The sequence below is a fragment of the Somniosus microcephalus genome, unplaced genomic scaffold (assembly GCF_052327205.1).
Source record: "Somniosus microcephalus isolate GS21.2 unplaced genomic scaffold, FLI_Smic_1.0 scaffold808, whole genome shotgun sequence".
Classification (NCBI taxonomy): Eukaryota; Metazoa; Chordata; class Chondrichthyes; order Squaliformes; family Somniosidae; genus Somniosus; species Somniosus microcephalus.
In genome coordinates this window covers 70,705-94,747 of record NW_028225995.1, presented here as the reverse complement: position 1 = coordinate 94,747, position 24,043 = coordinate 70,705, and the positions used below count along the sequence as shown (strand labels likewise).

General features: G+C 51.0%; 1 protein-coding gene across 1 annotated transcript; it reads left to right on the top strand.

Moving 5' to 3' along the window:
* Positions 1–2,598: 2,598 nt before the first annotated feature.
* LOC147081077 (TNF receptor-associated factor 2-like) lies at positions 2,599–22,963 on the top strand (the record flags this gene model as incomplete). The annotated part of the gene is made up of 6 exons (XM_085980960.1): positions 2,599–2,653; positions 5,982–6,086; positions 7,719–7,892; positions 16,414–16,488; positions 20,243–20,329; positions 21,573–22,963. Coding segments are annotated over 6 exons (1,411 nt in total), but the record flags the coding sequence as incomplete, so codon positions are not given.
* Positions 22,964–24,043: the final 1,080 nt, after the last annotated feature.

Sequence of the window (24,043 nt, the reverse complement as noted above, 5' to 3'; positions counted from 1 at the left end):
ACTACTCTCTGGGTGAAGAAATTCCTCCTCATCTCTGTCCTAAATGGATTACCCCTTATCCTTAGACTGTGACCCCTGGTTCTGGACTCCCCGGCCATCGGTAACATCCTTCCTGCATCTAGTCTGTCTAGTCCTGTTAGAATTTTATAAGTTTCAATGAGATCCCCACTCATTCTTCTAAACTCTAGCGAATATAAGCCTTATCGACCCAATCTCTCTTCATACGTCATTCCTGCCATCCCAGGTATCAGTCTGGTGAATCTTTGCTGCACTCCCCCCATGGCAAGAACATCCTTCCTCAGATAAGGCGACCAAAACTGTACACAATACTCAAGGTGTGGTCTCACCAAGGCCCTGTACAACTGCAGCAAGACATCATTGCTCCTGTACTCGAACCCTCTCGCTATGAAGGCCAGCATACCATTTGCCTTTTTAACCGCCTGCTGCACCTGCATGCTTACCTTCAGCGACTGGTGCACAAGGACACCCAGGTCTCGTTGCACTTCCCCTTCTCCCAATCTATTGCCGTTCAGATAATTTGTTTTTGCCACCAAAGTGGATAACCTCACATTTATCCACATTATACTGCATCTGCCATGCATCTGCCCAACCTGTCCAAATTGTACTGGAGTTTCTCTGCATCCTCCTCACAGCACACACGCCCTCTTCGAAATAGTGGCTGCTGGGATCTTTTATGTCCTCCTGAGTGGGCAGGCGGGGGCCCCGGTTTAACGCCTCATCCGAAAGAGGTCACCTCCGACAGCGCAGTGCTCCCTCAGTGGGGCATGTCAGCCTGGATTATGGGGGCTCAAATCTCCGGAGTGGGGTTTGAACCCGCGACCTTCTGACATCCGAGGCATGAGTGCTACCCGCTGAGCCACGGCTGGTGCCAGGAAGGACTAAAGTGCGATCCACAGGCCGAGCTGTGGTAGCCGACTGTAGTCTGGGTGAAAATCGGGTGTCTGTGATTGGTGTCGGGGGGTCACTGGGTTACTGAGGGCGATTGGGTCAGGAATGTGACTGCCGATGGCCAATCTAGCGCCCCTTTCTTGGGAAGGACAAGGATCGGGGTTGGCTGTGCCGGGGTCGTGTAATCGAACGGCGCAGCTATCCAGTTGCTGCTTGGCTAAGGTGCTGGAAGACTGCCGGCTCGTGTGTGCCAAAACCTCAAGACCATGGCGAGAGGAGAAGCCATAAATCTCTCATCGGCGCTCTAACAGCGCATAGGACCGAACCTGAGATTTACCAAGTCTTTGTGGTCGGCGGTTTAAGAGGGTAGCTCCTAATGCCTGGTGGAAAACGTCTGAAATTCAGCGGGGGGGATACCCCCAGTCTCCCTCCGTAACTTGGGCAGGAGACTGCAGGGGGCGGGGGGACTCCCAGAGACTCTGCCTGAATGGCTGCCTTCCACCATTTACGCTGTTTCTCTGCGGTCCAGCAGGGTTTCTGAGTGGGAGAGGGTCGGGCGGGGAGCCCTTTATTACAGGAGCACATGTCGAAGCCTGGCCTGTGTGGACTAGTGTTCCTAACCCTGGTTGGACGTATTCCTGGAGGTTCCATCACGGGACCTGCCTCCAACCGCCCCGCCCAGTCAAAGAAAAGGAGTGGAAAAAAAAAGCCACATTATTTATCACCCGGGCCTGCAGCCTTGCTATGAATTTCTTTTATATCGAAAATGTTGCCTGGAGCATTAAGGGTGACGCTCTCCTGTTTTTGCTTCGAAAAGATGCCGCAGTTACATGCATGTGAGCCTGAAAACCGGACTCTCGTGTCCCTCATTCCGTCAGTGGCCCCGCTCTCTTCCCCCTATCCCGGCCTCGCCGACCACCGCCACCCTGTGTGTTCTCCCAGCTCCTCTGACACCGGTTTGAACCTCGTTCCCTCCTGCTCTACTGTTTGGGAGCTATTCTTTCGGTCAGTCCGCCTCTGCCCTTTGGCGCTCTGTCCCCGCTCTCTCTAAGTGAGGAGCGTTACATATTATACGCTATTTCAGATTATACCCACCACTCCCTTTTTTTCGGACAGCAGCTGCTGGTCATGGACCTGCTGTTACCATTTACAGCTCCTCTCTGCCCATCTCTTGTTCCTTTACTTGTCCCCTTATCACCCTCTTTTTGCCTTGCACCATCATCCCTTTTGTCATTTAATCACTCCTGCCTTCCAATGTTCCCTTTAACCTAGTGTGACACTCTGGAGATTCTGTGCAGCCGGCTCACCAGCTTTTAAATGGAGGAGAAACCACGCATGTGCGGTATTTTGAATGGGACGTGCACCCAAAAAATAATTAAAGGGGACATTGCTGCCCTCCATCCTATCACAGACCTTCCCATCTGTTCATTCCTCCCCACCACCTGCCCCTACACTTGCTTAAAACCTATTACATCTCTAACTTTTTCCAGTTCTGACGAAGGGTCACCAACCTGAAATGTTAACTCTGTTTCTCTCTCCACAGATGCTGCCTGACCTGCTGAGTGTTTCCAGCATTTTCTGTTTTTATTTCAGGTTCCCAGCTTCGCACAGTATTTTGCTTTTTGCACTGTACTCTTTGCTAATCTTGTGTAAACGGCGCGGTTGATTATTTTATTTCTCTTGTTCCAGAACCTCCGACGAGGCAGGTTGTTGTATTTGTCAAGAAAAGCTTCATCGCTCGCAGGTGGGTCTTGACTTTTTTAAAAATGTTAACGAAGGAAAGAAAGAAATTGCATTTATATAGCGCCATTCACGGCCTCAGGACGTCCCAAAGCACTTTACAGCTAATTGAGGACTTTTGAAGTGTGGTTGCTGTTGTAATGTAGGAAAACGCGACAGCCAATCCGCTCACAGCAAGCCCCCACAAACAGCAATGTGATAATGACCAGATCATCTGTTTAGTGATGTTGGTTGAGGGATAAATATTGGCCCCAGGACACCGGGGAGAACTCCCCTGCACTCCTTCAAAATAGTGGCCGTGGAGCCTTTGTGTCTGCCTATGAGAGGGCAGACGAGGCCTTGGTTTAGCGTCTCATCCGAAAGACAGTGTGGCACACAGTCAGTACTGGGACTGGCATGCCACTGGATTACGTGCTCGAGTCTCTGGAGTGGGGACAGGAACCCATGACCGTCCGACTCGGAGGCAAGAGTGCGACCCACTGAGCCATGGCTGACACCGGGAGAGGAGAGGAGGGGTGAGCGGTAGCTCTGCCCAAAGAGATGAATTTTAAAAAGGGGAGGGGAAGGTGGCGAGAGTTTTGGGAGTCGATTCAAACCAGTAGAACCCAGGTGGCTGAAAGCTTTGCCACCGATGGGCGGAGGTTAAGGGTGGGTGGGTGTAGGATAGTGAATGATATAATAGCTTAACAATACAGAAATCCGCATTAATATCTTTCAATGTGACAGAGGCTAACACGTGGTTTAGTTTAGGGCATGGGGAATGAATGCTAGCTAAGCAGGAGGTGATAGACTAGTGCAATTTAAGAAGCATCAAAGGGTTTGTAAGAATTGTAGCTGGTTTGGAGCTGGCATGTCTATGTTTCAGCTGTTATTATTTGTGTTAAGGAGTGATGCTTATAATCATGCAAAATTGTGTTATCTTCCACATCCGAGTGAGAATGGAGTGTATGTGGTGTGACATTGCCATCTACTGGTGTTGTAGTGTATGGTACATAAAGATCACATGAAAATCATCTCCGAATTGATAGGTTTAGGCTGAAGCGTTTGCAACCATATTCAGCTAGAAGTGCGGAGTGGGTGATCCATATCGGCCTACTCCTGAGGTCCCCACTATCACAGAAGCCAGTCTTCAGCCAATTCGATTCACTCCACGTGATATCAAGTGACAGCTGAGCGCACTGCATACAGCAAAGGCTATGGGCCCCGACAACATCCTGGCTATCGTGCTGAAGACTTGTGCTCCAGAACTAGCCGTGTCTCTAGCCAAGCTGTAACAGTACAGCTACAACACTGGCATCTATCCGACAATGTGGAAAACTGCCCAGGTATGTCCTGTCCACAAAAAGCAGGACAAATCCAATCCAGCCAATTACTGCCCCATCAGTTTACTCTCAATCAGCAGCAAAGTGATGGAAGGTGTCACTGACAGTGCTATCAAGCGGCACTTACTCACCAATAACCTGCTCACTGATGCCCAGTTTGGGTTCCACCAAGACCACTCGGCTCCCGACCTCATTACAGCCTTGGTCCAATCATGGACAAAAGAGCTGAATTCCAGAGGTGAGGTGAGAGTGACTGCTCTTGACATCAAGGCAGCATTTGACCTGGTAAAACTGAAGTCAATGGGAGTCAGGGGGGAAGCTCTCCACTGGCTGGAGTCATACCTAGCACAAAGGAAGATGGTTGTGGAGATTGAAGGTCAATCATCACAGCCCCCGGACATCGATGCAGGAATTCCTCAAGGCAGTGTCCTAGGCCTAACCATCTTCAGCTGCTTCATCAATGACCTTCCCTCCAGCGTAAGGTCAGAAATGGGGATGTTCACTGATGACTACACAGTGTTCAGTGCCATTCACAACTTCTCAGATAATAAGCAGTCCATGCTTGCATGCAACAAGACCTGAACGACATTCAGGCATGGGCTGATAACTGGCAGGTAACATTCGTGGCACAGAAGTGCCGGGCAATGACTATCTCCAACAAGCGAGAGTCTAACCACCGCCCCTTGACATTCAATGGCATTACCATCGCCGAATCCCTCACCATCAATATCCTGGGGGTCACCATTGACCAGAAACTTAACTGGACCAGCCACACACATACTGTGGCAACAGGAGCAGGTCAGAGGCTAGGTATTCTGTGGCGAGTGTCTCACCTCCTGACTCCCCAAAAGCCTTTCCACCATCTACAAGGCACAAGTCAGGAGTGTGATGGAATACTCTCCACTTGCCTGGATGAGTGCAGCTCCAACAACACTCGAGAAGCTCGACACCATCCAGGACAAAGCAGCCCGCTTGATTGGCACCCCATCCACCACCTTAAACATTCACTCCCTCCACCACTGGCGTACCGTGGCTGCAGTGTGTACCATCTACAAGATGCACCGCAGCAACTCGCCAAGGCTTCTTCAGCAGCACCTCCCAAACCTGCGACCTCTTCCATCTAGAAGGACAAGGGCAGCAGGTGCATGGGAACACCATCTCCAAGTTCTCCTCCAAGTCACACATCATCCTGACTTAGAAGTATATCGCCGATCCTTCATCGTCGCTGGGTCAAAATCCTGGAACCCCCTACCTAATAGCACTGTGGGAGTACCTTCACCACACGGACTGCAGCGGTTCAAGAAGGTGGCTCACCACCACCTTCAAGGGCAATTAGGGATGGGCAATAAATGCTAGCCTTGTCACATAAACAAATTTAAAAAAGAACTTGCCTGGACTGGTTAGAGTTCAAGGTTGACCCAAAGGATGTCCTCCTAGTAAGCATATAGACACGAGGTGATTGTTTGGTCTTTCTAATGATGAGCAAGAAGGAGCGCGTCTTCAGTGGTAGCATCCCTTCCCCACCATGATTCAGAAGGTTATGGGTCTGAGCCCTACTCCCAACACCCCTGGTGAGCAGAGACAAAAGTTTCAGTCTTTAATATTCTCACCCTCTCATTCAAATCCCTCAATGACCTTGCCCCTGCCTATCTCTGTAACCTCCTACAACCCTCCGAGAACTCTGTGCTACTCCAATTCTGACCTCTTGAGCATCCTCGACTTCCTTCGCCCCACCATTGGTGGCCATACCTTCAGCTACCAGGGCCCTAAGCTCTGAAATTTCCTCCCTAAACCTCTCCACCTCTCTCTCGTCCTTTATGATGCTCCTTGTGGCTCGGTGTCAAAATTTTGTTTGATAATCGCCCCTGTGAAGTGCCTTGGGACGTTTTACCCCGTTAAACACGCTACATAAATGCAAGTTGTTGTTGATTGCTGGCCGCTCATTTGTAGACCTCACCACGTTGTGAGCTCGCAGACCATCGTAACCTCTCCTCTCATCGCCTTGTGCAGGTATATGCGGACCGAGCAGCTGAGAATGACGCCTTCACCACAGTGGTCGAGTGTCCAGCCCGTAAGGATGGGTGTGACTGGAAAGGTTCACTCCGCAGCTACCTGGTAAGGATCCTTGTTCTACGCTGGGGTCGGCCTCTGCTCCAGGCTGTTGGTCCTAGGCAGTCCTGATTTTGGGCACTTTCCTTCCTTGGGTTCTTGCAGAGCTGCTTTGTGATGGGTTGTTCTTTATTGAGGCTTAATCGTCCTTTGGATCTTTCTAGCCTCGAGTCCCATGAGATACAACGCTGTGTTGCCGGTGAAGCAAGCAGAATGACTGGGGTGGGGATGGGAATCTAACCGGCATGAGTGCATTGGCAACATTGCACTGCCCTTGGGTTCTTGAATGTTTTTCTCCGACCACCCACCCCCCAATAATTGTATCTAAGAAGTGACTCAACGTGGCTCAGTGGGTAGCACTCTCGCCTCTGAGTCAGAAGGTCGTGGGTTCAAGCCCCACTCCAGAGACTTGAGCACCAAATCCAGGCCGACACTCCCAATGCAGTACTGAGGGAGTGCTGCACTGTCGGAGGTGCCGTCTTTTGGATGAGACGTTAAACCGAGTGGGCTCTTGGATGAGCTACTTTTCACAACCTCGGGCTGTCCCAAAGCACTTTATAGCCAGTACTTTTGAAGTGTCGTCACTGTTGTAATGTAAGAAAAGCAGTAGCCATTTTGCGCACTGCAAGCTTCCATAAACAGTGATGTAACAATGACCAGAGAATCGGTGATGTTAGTTGAGCGATAAATATTGGCCAGGATACTGGGGATAACTCCCCTGCTCTTCCTCAAAATAGTGGCTGTGGGATCTTTCACATCTACCCGAGAGAGCACAGAACCTCGGTTTAACGTCTCATCCAAAAGATCCAACAGTGCAGCACTCCCTCATTACTGCACTGGGAGTGTCTGCCTGGATTTGGTGCTCAAGTCTCTGGAGTGTGATGTGGAGTATTTTAAACCAACATTTGACACAAGGTTTTCAGATCGCTAGTCAAGTTGTCTTTATTACACCAGTGAGGAGACAGTCTGCTCTGCCTTAGCCAGACTTCTCCAAATTGTTACAGCAAGTACTACATTTTTATACATTCAAAAAAGCATGGCGGCTTCGTGCACAATTCATTCCCGCAACCTGATTGGATCTTGGCCCACGTGCACCTTCACGGATTGGGTTACATGTCCTAAGGTAAACATGTGCAAGCTGCATACTCATTTATTAGCCCAAACTGCTGAACGCTGATTAAAAAATAACTTGGAAGCATTGTGACCCAGATAACAAAACCATAAGAGCAGCTGAAGTGCTGGACAGCATGTCTCAACTGAGTTATTAGTCTCAAAGGTTGGTTATCTTGACCGCACCTTATGGATGTAGTTTTTCATGTCGGCAACTGCCTCTCTTACACCATTGAGTGAGCTGCCAGCGATGTTATTTTAACTCTTTCCCCACTTCAAGTGGGACTTGAACCCACGACCTTCTGACTCAGAGGCGAGAGAGTGCTACCCGCTGAGGCACAGGGGTCAGGAGTTAAATGTGTGGCATTGACTTATTTGAGTCGAGCGTTGTGCAGTGCTCGGGTACACTGGATTGGAATGATTTGTCAGGTGTTGACCTCCAAGGGACAGTAAATGGGGAATGGGCAGAGAAAAAGGGCAGGGTTTGAACAAATATTTAGCCTTTGCACCCTCTCTCGTTACCCGCAGAACTCCCACCGCGCTCAGTGTGACGGCCAGGTTGAGACCTGCGTCAACGCCCCCTTCGGCTGCAGTGCGGTTGGGCCCAGGAAGAAGATGGAACATCACGAGGCAGAGGAGTGCGGGTGGAGGATGCAGCACTGCCCTTACTGCGACGTCCCATGTGCCTGCACACTGATGAAGGTGATTGAACTTCTCAAGAAGCGAGGAATGCAGGACTTGTGCCAATAACCTCCCGGCTCCAGGGAAGCGACACACTACTGCCAACCCCACAGCCTCATAAATCAGGAGACATGCTCTTAAAAAATTCTGACTGGAATCTTGTCAACAGTCCAGACAGGAAGTGCATTTGGCTATCACTAACATCTGTGGGTGCGCTGCGCAGGCCATTCAGAATTGAAAAGCCAGTTGCGTGGGATCCCTGGAGGGCTGTGCAGCTTAAAGGGAACATTGCTCTCACCCAACATCCTGGAAGCCATGTGATCTCCTGGGGGGTTGGGGGGAAACGACAGATTAAAATAAAAAGCGGGCTAATTAAGGGGAACAATCTGGTAAATTCCTCTCCGACCCCTTTCAGGCAATCACTGCTCGTCCAGTGAAACCACTCTGGCCCTGATGAACGTCACGCAGTACCTACCCTTTTGTCAGAGGCACTCTCTGTCCCAGGCCTGAAGCAGTTCCAGCTCTCGCTTGAAGGAACTCGGCGAATCGGCGTCCGCCGCACGAGCTGGCAGCCTGTTCCTGAGGCCCGCTATTCTTCTGGGGGGGAAAAGCACCTCCTGACATCTAACCTGGGCCTTGTACATAGCCGGAGATTGTGTCCCCTGGTCCTCCCCCTCACCTAGTAATACGACACCACGGTCTATAAATGCTTTCATTTTTGTTCTTTTCCTTTTCATTCCTTCACTCTCCTTTTTTAATGCTCTTCACCTCCTGATGTAGTCAGTTGAGCTCAAGGTTCCTCATTTTCCTCTTCAGCACCCAGGCGTCAGGGTGTCTTCCACCATAGGGGCGCCTATCAGGAATTTGACCGCAAATGACCATGATTTTGGCGGGGAGGCGCGTGCCCAGGTTTGTGGAATGCACCACTGGCGCAGGGCCAGCTCTTGCGCCCGGGTGCTGCGGAGGAAGATTTGGGCTTTTGTGTTCTTCAGCCCGTCGCTTCAGTTCCTCAATTCAGTGGAAGAAGAGAGCCCAGTTGGCTGCGGTTACAAATAAGGAGGGGCCCGATCATGTAGGAAGGCCTGATGGTTGGTTTGGGAGGCGGGGTGGGGGAAGGGCCTTGTGTTGCTTGTAGAATTCAACATCATTAACAATAATCGGCAGGAGTCCTCTGGAAGGTCAGTGGCGCCACCCCAAGAGTGTTTTCTGCTTCTCATCCAGGGGCTGGTCTCAGAAGCTCACCCCACATGGTTTTACATTGTAACGACTTGACTTTAGTAGTTAAAAGTCGAAGGAACCCACTATGTATTGTGCCATCAATGTTCTGAGTCCTAAACCACCGGGAGATTCTTGTCTCCTTTTTCTTTGGAGGGGATAAGATGGGAAGTGGAGTTGAGGCCGAGGCCAAGATCAGATCAGCCATGATCTTATTGAATGGCGGAGCAGGCTTTGAGAGACCGAATGGCCGGCTCCTGCTCCTATTTCTTATGTTTTTGATGTGCATTTCTGTAGCGCCTTTCACAACCTCGGGATGTCACAAAGCGCTTTAGAGCTAATGAAGACTTGTCACTGTTGCAATATGGCAGCCTATTTGCGCACATCAAAGTTCCACAAACAGCAGTGCGATAATCTGTTTGTCATGTTGGTCGAGGGATAAATATTGGCCCAGGACAGTCGGGAGAACGCCCCTGTTCGTTTAGGAAATAGTGCCGTGCAGTGTTCCCACTAAGCTGCGCTTTTTGGTGCGTGGCCTGTTTATTTCAATGCGCAGTCCTTTTAAATTTCTGCACATGCGTGATATTTCTAGTGGAAAAGCTTGCACGTGACCTGCGCGGTACCTAACAGAGAAACATAGAAGATAGGAGCAGGAGTAGGCCATTCGGCCCCTCTAGCCTGTTCCACCATTTAATGAGATCATGGCTGATCATCCAAACTCAGTACCCTGTCCCTGCTTTCTCCCCATATCCCTTGATCCCTTTAGCCTTAAGAAATATATCTAACTCCTTCTTGAATATATTTAATGAATTGGCCTCAACTGCCTTCTGTGGTAGAGAATTCCACAGGTTCGCCACTCTCTGGGTGAAGAAATTCCTCCTCATCTCTGCCCTAAATGGCTTACCCCTTATCCTTAGACTGTGACCCCTGGTTCTGGACTCCCCGACCATTGGGAACATCCTTCCTGCATCTAGTCTGTCTAGTCCTGTTAGAATTTTATAAGTTTCAATGAGATTCCCTCTCAATCTTCTAAACTCTAGCGAATATAAGCCTAATCGACTCAATCTCTTCATACGTCATTCCTGCCATCCCAGGTATCAGTCTGGTGAATCTTCGCTGCACTCCCTCCATGGCAAGAACATCCTTCCTCAGATAAGGTGACCAAAACTGCACACAATACTCAAGGTGTGGTCTCACCCAGGCCCTGTACAACTGCAGCAAGACATCCTTGCTCCTGTACTCGAATCCTCTCGCTACGAAGGCCAACATACCATTTGCCTTCTTAACTGTCTGCATGCTTACCTTCAGCAACTGGTGCACAAGGACACCCAGGTCTCGTTGCACTTCCCCTTTTCCCAATCTATTGCCGTTCAGATAATCTGTCTTCCTGTTTTTGCCACCAAAGTGGATAACCACTCATTTATCCACATTATTATACTGCATCTGACATGCATCTGCCCAATCACCCAACCTGTCCAAATCATCCTGGAGTTTCTCTTGTGGGGGACTACGGTCTCCCGCGTAAAGAAATAGGCAACACAGCGAGCTACAAGAAATAGGTCTTTACTCCAACTCTCACAATACAGTACTCAATTCGTGAAGCCCACGAACCTGTGATGACTCACGGATTGGTCACCTGCTGGAACCTGATTGGTTTTCCTTCTATCAGCAGCAGGCAGTCTGAACGTGCCTTATTCCTCTCAGCTTGCAACTGTCTTGCGGGGGGAGGGGAATACAGCAGTTAAAAGGGGATTATACAGGTTTGTCTACATGCACAGTGTTTCCCCAATGTGGCAATGCCACATACGCCCCCCCAGAATCCTCGTTAACTGTAAAAGTCAGTCTCTGCGGAGGTTTGACCAAGCGGCTGTAGTAGCCATCTGGCGTGTGAGGAGGGCTGTCTGGGAGGTCGGCCGGTTGGTTCGTCAGCTGGTCTGCCAGTGGGCTGGCTGGACGGGCTGCCGGCGAAGGTGGGGCGGCGGCCGGAAAGTAAGGTTCTGGCGTGTCTTGGTTCTCTTGTGGGGCCGCCGCCAACGCGGGGGGTCTGCCCCGCCGTGGGGGAAGAGCCGGCCGAAACGGGAAGCTGAGGTCCAGGTGCGCCGGTTTGAGGCGGTCTACTGAAATAGGGTCAGGCTTCCCGCCGACATCGATAAGAAAAGCTTTGTCCCCCGTCTCCAATACTGGGAAGGAGCCGGTGTATGGTGCCTGCAGCGGGCCTCTGTGCGCGTCCCGGCGCATGAAGATGAACATGTCGTAAGTCTCGAGGCACGTAGGACGGCTGCGAGCCGTGTTGCGAAGTGGGCACTGGACGGAATTGTTGGGCCGCGTCCTGGTGCAGGGAAAGCTGTCTGACGGCCGACCACGGCTCCGTTGTCAGGGGGAGGAAGTCGCCTGGTACTCTGAGCGGTTGGCCGTAGACCATCTCGGCTGCAGAGGCGCGGAAGTCCTCTTTGGGCGCGGTGCGCAATCCCAGGAGGACCCAGGGTAGTTTGTCGATCCAGCTGGTGTCGACCAGGCTGGCGCGGAGGGAGGCTTTCAAAGAACGATGAAAGCGCTCGCAGAGCCCGTTGGCCTGCGGGTGGTAGGCTGTTGTCCTGTGCAACTTGGTGCCGAGGCCGGCGATGATGGCATTCCACAAGTGGGAGGTGAACTGGGGGCCTCTGTCCGAGGATATGTCGGTCGGCAAGCCGAACCGGGCCACCCATGTCGAGACGAATGCTCGTGCGACGTCGGTCGTGGTGGTGGAGGCGAGGGGAACCACCTCGGGCCATCCATCTGGTGGTGCGGTCGACGATCGTGAGCAGGTGTGTAAAACCGTGCGACGGCGGCAAGGGGCCTACCAGATCAACGTGGACGTGGTCGAAACGCCTCTTGGGCACCGGGAAACACTCCAATGGTGCCTTGGTGTGCTGCTGGACCTTAGCGCGCTGACACGGCACGCATGTGTTGGTCCAGTCTCTCTCATCCTTGTGGAGTCCAGGTCAGACGAACTTGGCGGACATAAGTTTCTGAGACACACGCATCCCTGGATGTGAGAGGCCGTGGATGATGTCGAAAACTCGCTTGCACCAGGCGGATGGAACGACCGGCCTAGGCGAGGGGACTGAGACGTCGCACAGGAGGGTTGTGCCGGCTGCGTGGAAGTGGATGTCGGCCAGGGTGAGGCTGGTAGTTGACGTCCTGAGGGCCTGGATCTCTGCGTCGGCAGCCTGGTCTCTCGCCATGCTGGCGTAGTCGACGCCCAGGTGCACTGCGTGGAGCGAGGGTCTTGAGAGGCAGTCAGCCACCAAATTGTCCTTGCCGGCGACGTGGCGGATGTCCGTGGTGAACTCCGAGATGAAGTTGAGTTGGCGCTGTTGTTGCGCGGACCAGGGTTCGGTTACTTTGGCCATGGCGAAAGTGAGCGGCTTGTGGTCCACGAATGCGATGAACGGCCGGCCTTCCAGAAGGAAACGGAAGTGCCGGATTGCCAGGAACAGGGCCAGGAGCTCTCTGTCGAACGTGCTGTAAGCCTGCTCGTTCTTGCGCAGCTGTCGGCTGAAAAATGCCAGTGGCTGCCACGCGCCTTCGACCCACTGTTGCTGGACGGCGCCGACGGCGTAATCCGAGGCGTCCGTGGTGAGGGCGGTCTTGGCGCCTGGGATGGGGTGGGCCAGCAGTGTGGCGTTGGCCAAGGCGCTTTTGGTCTGGTGGGAGGCTGTCGCCATCTCGCTGGACCAGGTGAGTTGCTCTTTGCCCGTTTTGCCCCTGGTGGCTTCGTAGAGGGGGCACATGAGTGAGGCGGCCTTGGGCACGAACCGGTGATAGAAATTGACCATCCCCAAAAATTCCTGCAGCGCCTTAACCGAGGTGGGCTGCGGAAAGTCCGCCACCGCCTGCACCTTGGAAGGTAGGGGAATGGCTCCCCTTGACGAGATTCTGTGGCCGAGAAAGTCAATTTGGGCTGCTCCGAACTGGCATTTGGCCGGGTTGACGATTAGCCCGTGTTGGCTGAGGCGCTGGAAAAGGGAGCGCAAATGCGCGATGTGCTCGGCCTTGCTGGTACTGGCCACGAGGATATCATCCAGATAGATGAACAGGAAGCTCGGGTCCCGTAGGACGGAGTCCATGAGCCGTTGGAAGGCCTGTGCGGCGTTCTTAAGCCCGAAGGGCATGCGCAGGAACTCGAACAGTCCGAAGGGGGTGATGACCGCTGTCTTCTGGATGTCTGCGTGGTGGACGGGGACCTGATGGTAGCTGCGAATCAGGTCGACCTTGGAAAAAACGGACTTTCCTGCTAGGTGTGCCGAGAAGTCTTGGATGTGCGGAATGGGGTACCTATCGGGCGTGGTGGCGTCGTTGAGCCATCTGTAGTCGCCGCAGGGGTGCCAGCCACCACCCGGCTTGGGCACAATGTGGAGGGGGGATGACCAAGGGCTGTTCGAGCGGCGGATGATGCCCAGTTTTTCCATCGTGGCGAATTCTTCCTTGGCCACCGCCATCTTGGCTGGGTCCAGGCGTCTGGCTCGAGCGAACACTGGTCGTCCCGTAGTGGCGATGTGATGCTCGACCCCATGCTTGGCTGCCGCGGCTGAGAAAGTCGGTTGTGTGAGCCTCGGGAAATCTGCGAGTAGGCGGGCGTAGTCGTCATGGGCCGGGCAGGACCCGACGAGGGCCGGGCTGTTGCTCTGCTGGCAGGCCAGTGAAGCGAAAGTTGCTGCGTCGATCAGGCTCCTGTCGCGGACGTCGACCAGGAGTCCGTGGGTGCAAAGAAAATCGGCGCCCAGCAAAGGATGTGCCACCAAGGCCGTCACGAAATCCCACGTAAATCGCTGGCCGTTGAAACAAACCTCGGCCCGTCGCTTTCCGAAAGTAGCGATGGCTGCGCCATTTGCCGCCACGAGGGGTGGGCCGCTGCGGCCTGCCTGGATGTCGAGCTGGGAGGCAGGAATTATGCTGCATTGGGCTCCGGTGTCGCAAAGGAATCTGCGCCCTGAAAGAGAGTCGGTTATGTACAGCAGTTTACCTGCGGTGCCGATGGCCATCGTGGCGGCGGGGGTGCGGTCGAGCGGGCCTAGGAAGCGGCGCGGGGCTGGTGCGTTGGGCCGGGCGGCCATCTTGGTTTGATCGAAAGAGCAGGGTGCTCTGCAGCGTTGGGCCTTGTGGCCGAAACGCGCGTGGTAGTAGCATAGTGTGGCGGCGCGCGCTCGGTGGTGTCGGGGAGCCTCGCGGCTGCACAGCCGAGTTGGGCGACGGCGAAAACTTTGTCCGCGGCGGCTGCCAGTTGTACGCAGTCCGTGATCGGGGACCCCGCGAGGGCAGTCTGTACCTGCTGAGGAAGCAGGCTGAGGAAAAGGGCCCGAAACAAAAAGCACTGCGGTTCCGAGCCCAGGAGCGCAAGCATCCGGATCATCAACTGGGTCGGGGTAGAAGCGCCGAGGCCTGGTAGTGAGAGAAGCCTGCGGGCCCTCTCCTCCTTGGACAGGCCGTAAGCCTCCAGCAAGTGGCCCTCAATGGTTGAGTACTTGCCGGTCTGTGGTGGGTTCCCCAGCAGGTCGAGAACTTCGGCGGCGGTAGAGTTTGCTAGTGCTGAGACTACGTGGAGGTACCTTTCTTCATCGTCTTGAACCCTGCGAAGGGTGAATTGGGCCTCCGAGTGCGCGAACCAAGCTGGTGCTTGGTGTTCCCAGAAGGTGGGGAGCTTCAAGGACGCGGCGCCGGCCGACATCAGGCTTCTGCTGGTTGCCATCGGGTCGTTGCTGGCCTCTGTAGGGCTGCGTGAGTCGGGGGCTTCGGCCGCCGACATTCGGGGTCACCAATGTGGGGGACTACGGTCTCCCGCGTAAAGAAATAGGCAACACAGCGAGCTACAAGAAATAGGTCTTTACTCCAACTCTCTCAATACAGCCCGCGAACCTGTGATGACTCACGGATTGGTCACCTGCTGGAACCTGATTGGTTTTCCTTCTATCAGCAGCAGGCAGTCTGAACGTGCCTTATTCCTGTCTGCTTGCAACTGTCTTGCGGGGGGAGGGGAATACAGCAGTTAAAAGGGGATTATACAGGTTTATCTACATACACAGTGTTTCCTCAATGTGGCAACGCCACACTCTGCATCCTCCTCACAGCCCACACGCCCACCCAGCTTTGTGTCGTCTGCAAACTTGGAGTAATTGCATCTAGTTCCCTCATCTCGATCATTAATATATTTTGTGAATAGCTGGGGTCCCCCACTAGTCACTGCCTTCCACTCAAAAAGACCTGTTTATTCCAACTCTTTGCTTCCTGTCTGCCAACCAGTTCTCTATCCAAGTCAGTACCTTGCCCCCAATCCCATGTGCCTTAACTTTACACGCTAATCTCTTATGCGGGACCTTATCGAAAGCCTTCTGAAAGTCCAAATACACCACAACCACTGGTTCTCCCTTATCTATTCTACCAGTTACATCCTCAAAAAATTCCAGTAGATTAGTCAAGCATGATTTACCTTTTGTAAATCCATGTTGACTTTGTCCGGTCCTGCCACTGTTTTCCAAGTGCTCTGCTATTACATCTTTTATAATGGACTCTAGCATTTTCCTCACTACCGATGTCAGGCTTACCGGTCTATAATTCCCCGTTTTCTCTCCCACCTTTTTTGAATAGTGGGGTAACATTAGCTACCCTCCAATCCATGGGAACTATTCCAGAGTCTATCGAGTTTTGGAAGATGACCAGCAATGCATCTACTATTTCTAGGGCCACTTCCTTAAGTACCCTAGGCTGTAGATTATCAGGCCCTGGGGATTTATCGGCCTTCAATCCCGTCAATTTCCCTAACACCATTTCCCTACAGATACTGATTTCATTCAGTTCCTCCCTCTCATTAGACCCTATGTTCCCGACATCTCTGGAAGGTTATTTGTGTCCTCGTGCACGTGCGCAGCTTTGAGCCGAATGTTGGTGCCGCGGGATCTTTAAGTCCACCTGAGAGGGCAGACGGGGCCTCGGTTTAGCATCTCATCGGAAAGACGGCACCTCCGACGGTGCAGCATTCCCTCAGTACTGCACTGGGGAGCGTTGACCCAGATTTTGGGAGATTTTGTGCTTGAGTCTCCGGATCGGGACTTGAACCCACAACCTTCTGACTCGGAGGCGAGAGAGTGCTACCGACTGACCTATGGCTGACACCGTGTAGTGTACAAATCAAACTACTTGGTGAATGGAGTTGAGGCAGAAGATCAGCCATGATCTGATTGAATGGCAGAGCAGGCTCGAAGGGCCGAATGGCCGACTCCTGCTCCTATTTCTTATGTTCTTACTGACCCACCGGCTCTGCTCTAACGGACCGTTTTGCTTCTTCCCTCAGGAACATGTCGCAGTGTGCTCGCAGTGTGAGGAGGACTGCTCCTTGTGCGGGAGGAGAGGACTGAGCAAGGAAGAGGTAAAGAACTTATTTACCAGTGCAGATGGCTGGCAAATCTATTTACAGCCAGTGGGGCTCGGGCACGCTGTGTGCCTTTTAATAAAATAAATCGGTGTCTTATTACATTTTTTTACCGCTCCAGGTATTTCCTGTCTTTAAAACCTTACTTACAACAACAACAACAACAACCTGTATTTATATAGCACCTTTAACGTAGTAAAATGTCCCAAGGCCCTTCACAGTCGCGTTATCAAACAAAATTTGATGCATATTGGGGCAGAAAGAGGAAGGTTTTAAGGAGGGTCTTCAAGGAGGAAAGAGAGGTACCGCAGTGAGTTCAAATCCCACCCACGGCAGCTGGGGAATTTTAAATTCAGTTAATTAAATAAATCTGGAATAAAAAACTCTTGTCAGTAATGGTAACCATGAAACTATCGGATTGTCGTACAAACCCATCTGCTTCACCAATGTCCTTTTTAAGGAAGGAAATCTGCCGTCCTTACCCGGTCTGACCTAAATGTGACTCCGAGACCCACCGCAATGTGGTTGACTCTTAACTACTCTCTGAAATGGCCCAGCAAGCCACTCAGTTGTAACTAACTGCTATGAAACATACTGAGAATGAAACCGGACTAACCACCCGGCATACTGCAGCAGTTCAAGAAGGCGGCTCACCACCACCTTCTCGAGGGCAATTAGGGATGGGCAATAAATACTGGCCTTGCCAACGACGCCCACATCCCATAAACGAATAAAACAAACAATACTCCAGGTGTGGTCTCACCAGGGCCCTATATAATTGCAGTAAGACGTCTTTACTCTTATACTCAAACCCTCTTGTAATAAAGGCCAACATACCATTTGCTTTCCTAATTGCTTGCTGTACCTTCATGTTAACTTTCAGTGCTTCGTGTACAAGGACACCCAGGTCCCTCTGAACACCAACATTTCCCAATCGCTCTCAATTTAAAAAAATACTCTGCTTTTCTATTTTTCCTACCAAAGTGGATAACTTCACATTTCTCCACATTATATTCCATTTGCCATGTTCTTGCCCACTCACTTAGCCTGTCTATATCCCCTTGAAGCCTCCTTGCATCCTCCTCACAACTTACATTCCCACCCAGCTTTGTATCATCAGCAAACTTGGATACATTACATTTAGTCCCCTCATCCAAATCATTGATATAGATTGTGAATAGCTGAGGCCCATGCACTGATCCTTGTGGTAAAAGATAGACTTGAAAGACTTGCATTTCTATCACGCCTTTCACGACCACCGCATGTCTCAAAGCACTATACAGCCAATTAAGTATTTTGGAATGTAGTCACTGCTATAATGTGGGACACGCGGCAGCCAATTTGTGCACAGCAAGCTCCCACAAACAGCAACGTGATAATCTGTTTTTGTTATGTTGGATAAATATTGGCCAGGACACTGGGGAGAACTCCCCTACTCTTCGAAATAGTGCCGTGGGATCTTTTACATCCACCTGAGGAAGCCGACGGGACCTCGGTTTAACGTCTCATCCGAAAGACAGCGCCTCTGACAGTGTAGCACTCCCTCAGCACTACACTGGAGTGTCAGCCTGGATTTATACGCTCAAGTCCCTGGAGTGGGGCTCGAACCCACAACCTTCTGACCCGGAGGCGAGTGTGCTACCCACTGAGCCACAGCTGACACTATTTACAGCTGTTACCACGAGTTACAGCCTGCCAACCCGAAAATGACCCGTTTATTCCTACTCTCTGTTTTATGTCCGTTAACCAATCCTCACTCCATGCTCATATATTACCCCCAATCCCATGAGCCCTAATTTTGTTAAATAACCCTCTCGCGTGGCACCTTATCGAATGCCTTCTGAAAATCCAAATACACCACATCCACTGTAAATGCTGGCCTTGGCATCCACGAATTGCACCCTCCTACCAGTGGTGGTGCTGTGGTGCCTCAGTTTTACATCTCTCGGTTTGTGCTGCGGGGAAGCTCCTGTACTCCAATCAAACTCTACTTCCCAAATTGCCTTGGGTTTTGCTATATAATTACGCAATGGGACAGATTGACTTTAAAGTGAGGACTGAACATGGGTTATTCAAACTCAGCAGGTCAGGCAGCATCGGTGGAGAGAGAAACCGAGCTCTAGATGGGGTGTGAATTGCGCTGGCAGAATGGAGGACAGCTCGAGGAACAGCACCTCCTCTTTCGATGAGGCACTTTACAGCCCTCTGGACTCAACATCGAGTTCAACAATTTCAGATCATAACCTCGGCCCCTATCACATATATATTTTCTTTTTTACCCACACGTTTTGTTTTTTCTTCCCTCCCTTTAGCTGTCCTTCATTCTGTCAGTGCAGTTCACACCCTATCTAGAGCCATCCTTTGTTCCTTAACCTGTCCCATTACCATCTCCTTTTGCCTTGAATATCTCTCAATGTCTCCTGCTTTCTATCCTACCACTGACCTTCCCTTTTGTTCTTTCATCCCCTCCCCCCTTTTCCCAGCCCCCAAACTTGCTTTCCATTTCCTGCTTTTTTTCCAGTTCTGACGAAAGGTCATCGACCTGAAACGTTAACTCCGTTTCTCTCTCCACTGATGCTGCCTGGCCCGCTGAGTCTTCCCAGCGTTTCCTGTTGTTATTTCGGATTTCCAGCATCCGCAGTATTTTGCTATCATATAGGTTATTCAAAATCTTGCCTCTTCACACCTTGCTCCAATTATCCCCCGCCTTCTAAGCACCACTTCACCTGCAGCGTACCCTTTGCCTTGGCTGCTGGGTGCGAGGTACTGCTCGGTCCAACAGCTAATGTTCTCCAAAACCATACGTTGGGGTGGATTTCCGCCTTCGCAGCTGAAGACCTGGAGGATGGGTTTTTTGTACAAACCATCCAATCTTCAACATGATGCACAGGGGAGGGTGAGATGGAGTAAGGTGGTGGGAGGAGGAGGCCGGTGTGGTGCATAAACTGCACAACATAGACCCGTTGGGGCCGAATGGCCGGTTTCTGTGCTGTAAAGTTCCCTGTAAATCCATGATTCCCTATGTGCAATGCCACAGGAGGTTGATTAGCGTTATCAATAAATGTTTTGATTGACCGTGTGGCGTGTCAGAGACCTCTGGGATGAGTGAATGCGGTGGACTAGATGCCGTGCTCCGGGATTGGATGACTCTTTTCTGATTCTCTTTTTATTTATTAATTCATGGGATGTGGGCTTCGCTTGCAAGGCCAGCATTTATTGCCCATCCCTAATTGGTGAGCCACCGCCTTGAACCGTTGCAGTCCATGTGGTGAAGGTGCTCCCACAGTGCTGTTAGATGGGGAGTTCCAGGACTTTGTCCCAGCGACGATGAAGGAACGGACAATATATTTCCAAGTCAGGATGGTGTGTAACTTGGAGGTGGTGATGTTCCCATGCGCCTGCTGCCCTTGTCCTTCTAGGTGGAAGAGGTCGTGGGTTTGGGAGGTGCTGCCGAAGAAGCCTTGGCGAGTTGCTGCAGTGCGTCTTGTAGATGGTACACACTGCAGCCACGGTACGCCGGTGGTGGAGGGAGTGAATGTTTAAGGTGGTGGATGGGGTGTCAATCAAGTGGGCTGCTTTGTCCTGGATGGTGTGGAGCTTCTTGAGTGTTGCTGGGGCTGCACTCATCCAGGCAAGTGGAGAGTATTCCATCACACTCCCGACTTGTGCCCTGTAGGTGGTAGATTATTACAATAAAGCCCAGTGTTGGGAATGGAATGTATGTTTATATCTATATTTCTCTTTCTTGCAGCTAAACAAACACTGTGATGTTGATCTGGGAGATTGTCCTCAAGTGAAGGTGACCTGTCCATTTGAGAGAGCTGGTTGCCAAGAAAAGGTATCTTTTTTCCCTATCCAACAATTTTTAAAAAAATGATTAATTCTTGAGATATGGGCACGTTGCCAAGGCCGGCATTTATATCCCATCCCTAGTTGCCCTTTGAGAAGGTGGTGGTGGTGATCCTTCTCGACTTGCCCTTCAGAAATGTAGCTGAAGGTCCTAAGCCTACAGAACACCATCAAGGCTGAAAATCAAAGGTGGGCGTAGACCACAAGTTTGCGATTAGACGAGGCCAAGCTTGCGTTTTAAGACCTGGAGGATGGGTTTTTTGTACAAACCATCCAATCTTCAACATGATGCATAGGGGAGGGTGAGATGAAGTAAGGTGGTAGGAGGAGGAGGCCGGTGTGATACATAAACTGTACAACATAGACCCGTTGGGGCCGAATGGTCTGTTTCTGTGCTGATAGGAGGAGGAAGCGAAGTCCACCAAGGAGCTCCCCAGATTTGAAGTCCTAGGAAGGAATGAGTGAGAGTAGGAGCTGGTGGGATGAGCTTCGGTTTCGGCGCGGTGAGGAGACCGGGAAGCGGAAGACTGAGTGGGTTGACGTGTTTCGACGCGGTGAGGAGACCGGGAAGCGGAAGACTGAGTGGGTTGATGTGTTTCGGCGCGGTGAGGAGACCGGGAAGCGGAAGACTGAGTGGGTTGATGTGTTTCGGCGCGGTGAGGAGACCGGCAAGCGGAAGACTGAGTGGGTTGATGTGTTTCGGCGCGGTGAGGAGACCGGGAAGCGGAAGACTGAGTGGGTTGACGTGTTATGAGGAACTGAGGGGGAACGTTCAGGGGAGCAATGACCTGACAAAATAGAGACACCAGAAGCGTAGGACAGAGCGAAGTAGAGGTTGGTGGCTAGAAGTGGCAGAAGAACTTCCCATCTCTCTGGTGCAGGTAAAAGATCCCACGACAATATTCGAAGAAGAGCAGGGGGAGTTCTCCCATGGTGTCCCTGGCCAACATTTATCCCTCAACCAACATCATTAGAAACAGATTATCTGGCCATTATTACATTGCACTTTGTGGGACCTTGCTGTGCGCAAATTGACTGGTGCGTTTCCTACATTTCAACAGTGATGACATTTCAGAAAAATAAGTATTTAATTGGCTGTAAAGTGCTTTGGGACGTCCCGAGGTTGTGAAAGGCGCTGTACAAAGTCAAGGCTGTCTTTTCTTTAACTGCACGGTATTTGTAACAATCGTCATTTTTAAGGGTTTATTAATCAAATACATTATGTTCAACAGCCTCAACGAGGAGTCCTCAGTGAGCACTTGCAAGAGGCTCAACAGACACATATGATGCAGTTGCTGTCCCTCACTCTCGACCTGCAGTCAAAGATCTCCAGCACTGAGGACATAAACGTGAGCTTCAAACAACTTGTGATGGACAAGATTCTGGCTCTGACAGGGTTGGTGAGCCAGGCATTGAAGCCAGAAGCGATTAGCGAGTCTTCAAAAGCGGGCAGTGCCTCCGGAACCGAAGACCCTTGCATTCCCATGTTGGCCAAGAAGACCGAGAGCTTGGAGAAGGTCCTGTGTGTTCTCAACAGGGAGTTGGACAAGTACGAAAACACGATCGAGCTCCTGCAGCAGAAGTGTCTTCAGAACGAGCAGGTCATCCTGGACCTCCAAAGGAGGAGCAAAGCTAAGGAAGGCAAGAGCCACCTTTTCAGCCCTTCTCCACCTATGAACTGCAACGGGGTCATCGTGTGGAAAATTGAAAACTTTTCCTCCCATCTCTTGGCCGCCAGGACCGAGCAGAAGTCCTCTTTCTATTCTTCGCCCTTCTCCACACACGCGTTTGGCTACAAGCTCTGCTGCCGGATCTACCCCTACGGCGATGGCAGCGGGAAAGGGACGCACATTTCCTTCTTCCTGGCCATTGTGAGGAGCGAGTACGATGATGTGCTTCCCTGGCCCTTCAAGCAAAAAGTCACCTTTGCCCTCCTGGACCAAGTGAATCAGAACCACGTCAAGGAATCATTCATCCCCGATGCTCTCAGTGCCTCCTTCCAGAAGCCCAAGACGCACATGAACATTGCCAGTGGATGCCCCAGGTTTGTACGGCAGGACCTCTTGCTAAACCCACCAAACTCTTACCTCCGGAATGACACCGTTTTTCTCAAAGTCGTTGTCGAAACGTCTGGTCTTGGATTGTGAACACTCAGTTTTTAAAACTCAAACTATTTTGTTGAACTACCAGAACCAGTTGCTTTTGTTTCTTCAGGGCCAGTGACTGTGCAGATTTAATGTGAGGTGGCTGAAAGGCTAATTTCTATTTGTTTAAGAAGTTAATGTTTTTCCATCGTCTCGTCATGATCGTCCCCAACGGATGAGGTTGAGCTATCCAGGAAGAAGGTTTAACTGAGGTGGTCCATGACCGTGTTGGTAGGAGTGAGCACTGCACAGTCCTTGTGGAGACTGTAATGATCAATAACATGTCATTCTATAGTGGACACTAGGTGGAGCCATATATAGCCGTATGTATATAAGACTACACTACCCAGCTGTATGTATATTAAGACTACATTACCCATGAGGCACTAGGCTACCCACAAGGCAGCAGTCAACACAGAGGCCTCTACAGATACTGTACCTAGTCCACATGTGCTCAATAAAAGTAGCTTGCAAAAGCTAGCTGTGTTCATAATAAGAATGTCTATTTATTAATAAACATAAGAGAGACGAAGTCCTGTCTTCACGCTGAGGACACCCTCCATCATGTTGTGTGGCACTACCACCATGCTAAGTAAGAGCATAAGAACATAAAAACATAAGAAATAGGAGGAAGATTAGGCCACTTGGCCCCTCGAGCCTGCTCTGCCATTCAGTAAGATCATGGCTGATCTTGGGCTCAAAGCCACTTCCCTGCCCACTCCCCATAACCCTTCACTCCCTTATCTTGCAAAAACCTGTCTATCTCCACCTTAAATGTATTTAATGACTCAGCCTCCACAGCTCTCTAGGGCAGAGAATTCCACAGATTTACGACCCTCTGCGAAGAAATTCCTCATCTCCATTCTAAAAGGGCGACCCTTTATTCTAAAACTGTGCCCCCGAGTTCTAGATTTCCCCACGAGGGGAAACATCATCTCTGCATCCACCTTGTCGAGCCCCCTCAGTATCTTATATGTTTCAATAAGATCACCCCTCAGTCTTCTAAATTCCAATGAGTATAGGCCCAGCCTGCTCCACCTTTCTTCATAAGTCAAACCCCTCATCTCTGGAATTAACCTAGTGAATCGTCGATGAACTGCCTCCAATGCAAATGTATCCTTCCTTAAATAAGGAGACCAAAACTCTGTGCAGTATTCAAGGTGTGGTCTCACCAATACCCTGTACAGTTGTAGCAGGACTTCCCTGCTTTTATACTCCAACCCCCTTGAAATAAAGGCCAACATTCCATTTGCCCTTTTGATTACTTGCTGTACCTGCATGCTAACTTTTTGTGTTTCATGCACAAGGACCCCCAGGTCCCTCTGAACTGTAGCATTTTGTAATCTCTCTCCATTTAAATAATTTGTTTTTTTATTTTTCCTGCCAAAGTGTCTAACCTTGCAACTTCCCACATTATACTCCATCTGCCAAATATTTGCCCACTCATTTAGCCTGTCTTTATCCCTTTGCAGATTCTTTGAGTCCTCTGCACAACTTGTATGATCCGCAAACATGGCTACATTACACTCGGTCCCTTCATCCAAGTTATTAATGTAGAT